Source organism: Podarcis muralis, chromosome 5 (assembly GCF_964188315.1).
Source record: "Podarcis muralis chromosome 5, rPodMur119.hap1.1, whole genome shotgun sequence".
Taxonomy (NCBI): domain Eukaryota; kingdom Metazoa; phylum Chordata; class Lepidosauria; order Squamata; family Lacertidae; genus Podarcis; species Podarcis muralis.
In genome coordinates, this window is record NC_135659.1 from 13,096,491 (window position 1) to 13,105,241 (window position 8,751).

The 8,751-nt window shown below is 42.7% G+C and overlaps 1 protein-coding gene across 1 annotated transcript in view; it reads left to right on the top strand.

Annotated features, from left to right (window-relative positions):
- Window positions 1-8,751, top strand: part of FIRRM (FIGNL1 interacting regulator of recombination and mitosis) — a 35,310-nt gene that overhangs the window by 19,820 nt on the left and 6,739 nt on the right. The window contains exons 16-23 of the mRNA XM_077928293.1: window positions 320-409; window positions 1,533-1,718; window positions 2,252-2,374; window positions 3,468-3,563; window positions 4,739-4,852; window positions 5,636-5,740; window positions 6,818-6,898; window positions 7,586-7,705. Coding sequence (XP_077784419.1) covers window positions 320-409; window positions 1,533-1,718; window positions 2,252-2,374; window positions 3,468-3,563; window positions 4,739-4,852; window positions 5,636-5,740; window positions 6,818-6,898; window positions 7,586-7,705 — 915 coding nt within the window. The remainder of the gene's footprint in view (window positions 1-319; window positions 410-1,532; window positions 1,719-2,251; window positions 2,375-3,467; window positions 3,564-4,738; window positions 4,853-5,635; window positions 5,741-6,817; window positions 6,899-7,585; window positions 7,706-8,751) is intronic.

The following is an 8,751-nucleotide window of genomic DNA, read 5'->3' on the forward strand; positions in this document are numbered from 1 at the left end:
TTTAGGCTTGTTGTAAAACAGAATAATTTGTGTGGTACAGGCTACTCTGTGAAGTAGTTTAGGAGGGACACACAGATGGGTGCAAATGGTATTTGGTTAACACAGACATCTGGCTGTGGTCAAGTGGAGAATCAGTAATGTTAAAAAGGAATATGTAAGTAACGTTGGACTCGCTGTTACCTAAAATAGGACCCAGTATATGTGTAGTTATAGGTTCTGCATCAAAACTCTTTTCTTTTAACAAAAAAACAAACAAACATGCTTAGGTGTTGCTAGATTGTTAGAATTTTGTGAGCTAATAATTTCTTACCCTATTCAGATAAAAGCTTGTCCTGCGGAGCATTTTCAAGTTTCTCTGCTTGGAGTCCTGCTAAGGCGTCTGCTATTCCTGATGACTGCTGATCACCAGGCAAGTACTGCCAAAAATGTTATTTATTGATTCCATCTGTATCCCATCTTTCCTTCAAGGAACTCAAGGTGTTAAGCACTTTTTGTATAGTGAGGGAAGAGACATATGTTTCAACCTGCATTGTTACAACCGGAACAAATTTTGAGGGCTTATTCAAATACAGTGGTACCTCGGGTTAAGTACTTAATTCGTTCCGGAGGTCTGTTCTTAACCTGAAACTGTTCTTAACCTGAAGCACCACTTTAGCTAATGGAGCCTCCTGCTGCCGCCACGCCGCCGGAGCACGATTTCTGTTCTCATCCTGAAGCAAAGTTCTTAACCCGAGGTATTATTTCTGGGTTAGCGGAGTCTGTAACCTGAAGCATATGTAACCCGAGGTACCACTGTATTACACTCAGCATAGGAAGGTGGTCAAAGATGTTTCTTTCTAGTGGCCTCCACTCATTTTGTACGATTAATCTTACCATCCAGAAAGTATCCCTTTCAACTGCTCCACTGAATGTGCAGCCCAGGCATTGAGAGTTTTCCCTCATGGTAAAAGGCTTACACAGGCTTTAACAGCCAGAGTATGACACTGGTGTTCTGTGAAAACATTTTGGCTGCATCTAGGTGAGAGCCGTACTATCTGAATTTTGCCCAAAGGAATCATTGTGTGGAGTCTTTTTGCAATTAAATCTTTCAGGAATCTCCCTCAGTACTAACCGAAGTTGTGCACCTGTCTGTCTGTTCTGTTATTAAAGTGTAGACATATTTTATGGGTATTGTTAAGGTTTTCTGTGAACCGCCCAGAGTCCTTTGGGTATAGGGCGGTATAAATAATAATAATAATAATAATAATAATAATAATAATAATAATAATAATAATAGTAATGATAATAATTATCTGTCTTGGAAAGAGAGTGGCTGAAGTCACATTCTGGGTTGGGGACTGGAGAAGCTGCTGGGATAGTTTCAGAGTCTAAGCTTTGCCTTTGAGAGGGAGAAATACTTTCCTCAAGCCTGCCATCTTACTCTGTCATTGCACAGAAAGGATATTCTGTTTAGTTTATTATTTTCCTATATTTGTGAAACAGTTTATGAACTCTCCTGTGCTCTTTCTAATGTTGCCTTTACCTCCTTGCAGGTGAGGTTCACCCAACAATTTCCTTCCAGAGAAACAGAGAACCTGATATTGTGGCAGCATCTTTCTCTCCAGGCCCTGATCCCTCCCCTCAGGCAGCAAGTTGCTCATGAGCTCTTTGTGGCCGGATTTGCACAATGTCAAGAGTGGCTGAGCAGCAAAAGGTCTCTGGAGGAACTTCCACAGGTGGTAAGGAAAGGCTTGAATGAATTACTGGTGTGGATTTTCTTGCCCTCTTTGGTTCTATTGTTCTGTTATGGGGATACCCACAAGTAAGCCCAACTTTTTGCATCGTTGTGCTAATGGTATGATTTCAGAGCGACTTTTTGTACCGGGTCTATCAATAGTTGCATGACTGGGATCAAGTGTTGGTGCAAAGGATACAGGACTTCAGATTCCTGAGATTCAGGACTTGCACTTTAAAGAGAGAATGCATGTATTTTTTTCTTGCCTTTGTAGTTGCAGACGGAAGCCTGAAAGTGGACACACTTTTTCTGTTAAAACACGGGTGGTTAACCTGTGGCTCTCTGGATGTTGCTGGACTAAAGCTCCCACCACCACAAACTACTGGTTAGCTGAGGTTGACAGGTGTCCCACTTCTGGAGAGACACAGATTAGTCGTCCCTGTGCCTAAATGCTTGCAGATCTGGGTGGTGTTTCTAGTGATCAGAAGTACAACTAGAAGTGTTCCTAGCTCCTCACAGCTCTTTCTTCTCTGTTAGAACACTGCTCTCTCTGCCTTGTTGTCTTTGTGCCAAACTGCTGGGAAGTCACTAGAGGTGGGACAGCAAACAGCACTTGTTGGAATTGTTGGCCAGTTCTTGGTAGTTCTACCTGCCACACAGGTGAGTAAATTCTCTCATTTCCCACTTCCTGCTGCTCCATCTAGTTCTCCCTTCCAGTAATATGTCAGAACAGAGATAGCTGCAGTTTTCCTGCTCTTGTGGGAGGGCTATAGGAGGAGAAAGCAGAATTCCAGGAGAGAGAAGACGACGACGACCTTGTTTTGTTACAGGAGCAAGCAGTTGCATCCCAATATGCATCTTTCTTGCCATACAAATGACAGCATTTAAAGTGTTGATGACTCTTGCGATAGTACTAGTTCCATTATACAGTGGTGACTCGCAAGACGAAATTAATTTGTTCCGCGAGTTTTTTCGTCTTGCGATTTTTTCGTCTTGCGAAGCACGGTGTCGGAAAAGTTTTGGAAAAGCTTCAAAAATCACCAAAGTCTTCAAAAACCTCAAAAAAGGCTACCACACCGCGTGCTATGAGTTGCTCCTCAAAGTCAAGTCGCAACTGTATTAACGGTGTTAAGAAAAAGGAAACAAACTTGCAAGACGTTTCCGTCTTGCGAAGCAAGCCCATAGGGAAAATCGTCTTGCGAAGCAACTCAAAAAACCAAAAACCTTTTCGTCTTGCGAGGTACCACTGTATGCCAAAAGAGGGAGGGGGTGCTTTATTTTTGCCTTGTACCATATAGCCATAGAAACAGGCAAAGAAGTGCTTCCGCTTTAATATACAGGGTGAATTTAATAATACTTCAGTTCAATATGAATTGCAGTTGGCACTTATGAATCATGTGTGAGACTTTGGGTACCTACAATCACCAAACATTGTGCTTTGCTCTCATCTGGCAAAGACCCTAAAAGGGAACTGGGCTAGGAGGCAGCAGTTTGTGGTAGTTTGTATCAGTCCTCATATTTAGATGAAGCTGACTTCACACTTTCCGTCTGTGAGAGGAGTGCACCTTCTGTCAGTTTGAGAAGATCAACAACACTTACTTCCTTAGCCAGACAGCCTTTCATGCTGCCGTCACAGAGGCAGGGCATAGCAGAATCATTAAACATTCACTTTGCAGTGAATCTTTACCTAGTTTAGCTAGCCAGAAATGGAGGACACTGTGAGGCTATAATATGCTCTTTTTGTCCAATGAAGGTCTCCAGTCTGCCCTCTCTGCAGCAGACCTTTAGCTTGGTGCTTCGACTCATGCAGTTCTTCATCCAAATATTAGAGCCTCAACTGCTAATTCAGGTAAGAAATAGCGTGATGAGCAGACTTGCCTTGCATACACAGATGGATGTCTAGCAAGGTACTTTTCAAAGCTGATTACTGCTAGTTTTGACAGGTGTATCCATCATCATTTTTCTACCAGAGAATGATCCTGGTAAGCATAAGCCACAGTAGTACAAAAATGTCATGATCCTAGTTCCTGGCTATTTAGAAACCCTAGCCCTCAAGAAGCAGAGCTACAGTTTGCTTCATAGGGTGTAGTTATTAAGTTACAGCTGGTTTGCAACTTATTCACAAAACAACCTCCTTCATCTTCACTCACAGATGTTCACAGTATGGTGAGAGGGAGGAAGTGTGTTTTGCCCCCATACATCATTTTAAGGGCCTTCAAACAGAGTGTATTATATTTGGAGGCGCACACCTCTTGCCCAGGCCAATGCAGCCACAACACTACTGGCCTGAATGTTCCCCACTTCCATCCTTTATTGGCCTGTCCATTGTCAAGGCTAGTCATGACTGCTAGCAACCAGAATTTGAAGTGTATTTGCCAATCTAGTTGAGGTTGAGCATACAGTCATACCTCGGGTTGCAGACACTTCAGGTTACGTGTTTTTGGGTTGCGCACTGCACCGAACCCGGAAGTACTGGAACGGGTTACCTCCGGGTGTCTGCGCATGTGCAGCAGCACTAAATCATTCTTTGCACATGCGCAGAAGCACCAAATTGCGACCCGCCTGTGCGCAGATGCGGTGTTGCGGGTTGCGAATGTGCCTCCCGCACAGATCACGTTTGCAACCCGAGCGCCCACTGTATTTAGCACCTGTGCATACACAATGCTACTCTGGTGAGGCTTGACGGATTTGGGAGAAGCAAACAGTGCCAGGAGCCTTCAGGGTTGGTCAGTGGAATAGAATTTCCTGATCATACTTAAAATCACAAGCTTTCCTGTCCCACTACTACGCTGATTGTTTAATCTATTATTTCTGTTATAAAAGGTTACTGTGCTTCTTTTGCATGCAGGCCAGGTTATGTGAATTGTCACTTTGTGTTCTTGCATTTTAAACCACTCTAAACCTTACTCCACCAATGTGTGTGTATATAGCTGCATCTGCATGCACTGGATGAAATGGACCAAAAGAGCTTACATCATAATCTTCAAATGTGACAACACTATTCGTTGTTTTCTCTTCCTGCAGATACTTACACTGCAAACTTCCCTCCTTCAACTTAATCCCCCGGATCATGTTCTCACTGCAATCTTAGATTTTCTCTCTTCGATGGGGGTTCCCATTATTCCACCAGAATTCCAGGTAAATTCACTAGAACAAGATTCTGTTCTTTCATTAACCTTCTGCAGGTGTCATTTACGGGTGAAAATAATGGCTGTAGTACCAGAACATTGAGACACTGTTTTTCAGTGGTGGCCACTGAGTAGCTAAGGCCCAAAGTACATGAATCATGAGAATGTCAAGTTCCTATTACTTTTAGAAAGCCTACAGGGGAAGCCTACATGGGTAATGAAAGGTACAGGGACTCCTTGATAGTTACCTAGGGGTAGAAATGTATCACTATTACATTATCCCTGGACTTGGTGGTGTTCTTGCCCCTGAGTTTATTTTAGCTTGGAAATGCATTTTTACTTGGAATTTTTCCATTTTAAAGACACTTTCTTGACTTGTTGAATGGCAGTGGGTCAATGTGACAACTGGACTTGGCATGTTGTGGGACGTTTTGCTGGTTTGATTTGGAGGGCTGGACATGTCTATTTGTCAGCAGAGTCCAGAGGAATAGTCGTATCAGTCTGTTGCAGCAAAACCAACAAAAATATTTTGGTATCTTAAGTGACTGACATGTATTATGGCTTAAGTGCTTATCTTCTATCTGATGCATATGCTGAAATAAAATTGTCAGTCTGTAAATTGCTGCAAGATTCTTAAGATAACGTTTTGTCAGTAAAGGCTGCCATGAGCTTTTCATTACTGTCATTCTCGGCGGGGTATCTGGGCTGTCTTTAATTATGATTCCCAGGAAATTATGAGAGGAGGCGAATATATAGGCTTAAAATACAAATAACTGCATTATTCACTTGTTAGGAGCAGATTTTATCCAAGCTGTCCTACCTGTTTTCTTCTTTGCTGGCCAACAGTAGCTGGTTGATTCATCAGCACGCCATAGAGGCATTCACACAGTTTGCACAGGTAAGATGAAGTCCAGCTGTGCTTCCCAGTTTGGGGGAGAAATGCACACGATCGCACTAAAATTAATCAGTTTTAAGCTCACTCTTAACACTCTTGGTGTCTGTAAAGGGCTCGATCCAGCTAAGTTTGGTTACAAGTAACTGAGCTCCTGGCATCCAGAGATTCCAAAGGAAAGTGTGCTGGCCCTCTGGTGGAAAGAACTGCCAGTAGCACATTCCCTCCCTCAAGTTCTTATTTGCACTGCAGTTTTGAGAAATAAGAAGCAGCAAAAATCTCTGACTCTTATCATGTTGAAACTGCAGTGTAGCGAGAGAAGAGTCCACCACTCTTCCAAAACCTTGCCACATGGTTTCAGGAAGATGCACTGTCTTCTGGAGTTTGGAGAAAATGAGAAACAGTAGGACAACTTGAAAGAGAAAATGCAGGGATTTATTTAGTTCTCCTGAGGTTTGGTGAAGTTGTTAAAAAAACAAAAGAAACTCAAGTCTCTTCCACTTTCTATCCCTTTGCTTTCTCGATGTTCCAGGGCAAATGAGAAACCCCCCCCCCCCCTAGTAAGCAAAGCTAGGGTTTGCAGACCACTGCTTAACTTCCATCACATTCAGTGGTACTTAGATTAGATGCTTCTCTTTGGCTGGATAATATAAGTAGTGTTAAGTCACAATGACATATTACAGATTAGTTTTTTCTGGATCTGTAGATGTTTGTGTTATTAAAGAGAAGAGAAAAGCAGCTGAAGTAGGAATTGAGTAAATTCTACTGATAGGTATTTTAGTTGTAATTCTAGCTCTGCTTTCATAAAATACTTGGGTACAGGGAAAGACTAGGGCTTAGAATTTTAAAATAACAATAACATTAAATAAGATATAAGGGATGACAAACAGGGCAGAAAGATTTGGGAGCACCTGACTTTGAATAATAAACTGCCTGCTCTTTTGTTGTTAGTTCTAATAGTGCTGAACATTTCCAGTTGTTTAGCAGAAATTCCGCAAATCTGCTTGATTCTTGTCCAGGCTGTGGTGGGCATGAACCTTCTTCTCCCCTATTTGTTTTTGTGCTGTTGTTTTTTGTATTAAGGAGACGAGCCATGAAGCCATACTTTCCCAGTGCCTTAATTCCGAAGAAATTAAAAGCAAAGTTGTTGGCTTCCTATCAAAGGTATTTTTCTTAAAATATAAAATGGATGGTATGCTGTTGGTGCCAGATTTTCCATTTTGAAATTTAATGTTTCCTGAACAAATTATGCACATTGATAATACAGAGTTATACAGTGGACCCTCGGGTAACGTTACCTTTGGGTAACGTAACTTTGGGGTTGCGAACGCGGCAACCCCGGAAGTGTATACTTTCGGGTTTTGCCACATGCGCAGAAGTGATCTATTGCGCCGCATGCGTGCGCAGAAGTGGCGCCTCACATTGCGGACTTTTTGGGGTACGTACAGACCCCCGGAACGAATTAAGTTCGTATCCGGAGGGTCCACTGTATTGTGTTTACAACTAAACTGAGCTTTATCAAACCAAAAGGCATAACCTGAAACGAAGATGTGCAAACGACATACCTTGTACATGTACCAAAAGATGGACTTTTGTTTATTTACACAAGTAAGAACACTAAATCACTTCTTTGTAGTCTCTGCAGTCATACCTGTGCTTATTTATTTGAAATATTTAGATCACACCTTTCAGCCTAATGGGCCTTCTTTAAGGCAGCCAGTAACCTCTAACCAAGGGAAAACAGCACTTGTAATGTTAGAAACAGTTTTCTTCCAAACTCTTGACAGTAGTAGCAGCAGCTATGAATTTAACTGCATAGTTAGGTTATTTCTGCTCTGGCTTCTCTCTCAGACCCGCCTTGTAGAGGAGTCAGCGGAAGCAAGAGCAGAACGAATGAAAGAGGAAAATGTTCGTCTTAAGTGCCATTTGCGAGAAGCCACAGCAGACAGACAAAGGAGCCTGACCTCGGAGGTATGTTGCGGAATTGGGAATGCGTGTCGTAGTGATCGCTGCTATCATTTTCACAGTTCCAGAGATTGTGCTAAATTTGTGCCAGCAAATTGAGGGCTAAGACACACATTTTTGTTGTTAACCTGAGCAAGTCTGTGCGCTCATGAGAATACATTTATTGTGTGAACTATATATAGAAAACAGTCATGTCACATGATCATGTCGCAGTTTATAGGAATTGCTGCTTCCTATCTGTATTTTTCCAGTTCATACAATTTGCACCTCAATGTTTACCCAGAGGCAGTCACTAGTCAGGCAAACAAAAATACTAATTTGGGGTCTATTAGTCCTCATTTTATATCCCTGTATGTAGCTTTTAAGGGACGTGGGTGGCGCTGTGGGTTAAACCACAGAGCCTAGGACTTGCCGATCAGAAGGTCGGCGGCTTGAATCCCTGTGACGGGGTGAGCTCCGGTTGCTTGGTCCCAGCTCCTGCCAACCTAGCAGTTTGAAAACACGTCAAAGTGCAAGTAGATAAATAGGTACCGCTCCGGCAGGAAGGTAAACGGCGTTTCTGTGCGCTGCTCTGGTTCGGCTGCTCAGCGGCTTAGTCATACAGGCCACATGACCCGGAAGATGTACGCCGGCTCCCTTGGCCAATAAAGCAAGATGAGCGCCGCAACCCCAGAGTCAGTCACGACTGGATCTAATGGTCAGGGGTCCTTTTACTTTATGTAGCTTTTGCTATAAGGAAGAAAGGGGTGGACTCCTGGCTGAAGGAGGGAAGACAGCACCTCGTAATCATTCTCATCAGTTGAGGAAAGGCAGCCTGGAACATATGGGCTCCCAGTTCAGGCCGTCACACTTTATCCTGATATTAGGAAGTGAGGATAGTTCTGCATTGCAGTATATTCTTACCTTCAAGCCCTACTTTTTATTATTAAGATACAAACGGTAAACATTTCTAACCCTTGCAATTCATGGGGAGAAAGGGTCTCTCAGTCTGTCCTACCCCCCAGAACAAGGAAGGGATAGAATAAATAACTTCAGAATTTTTCTCTAACAAT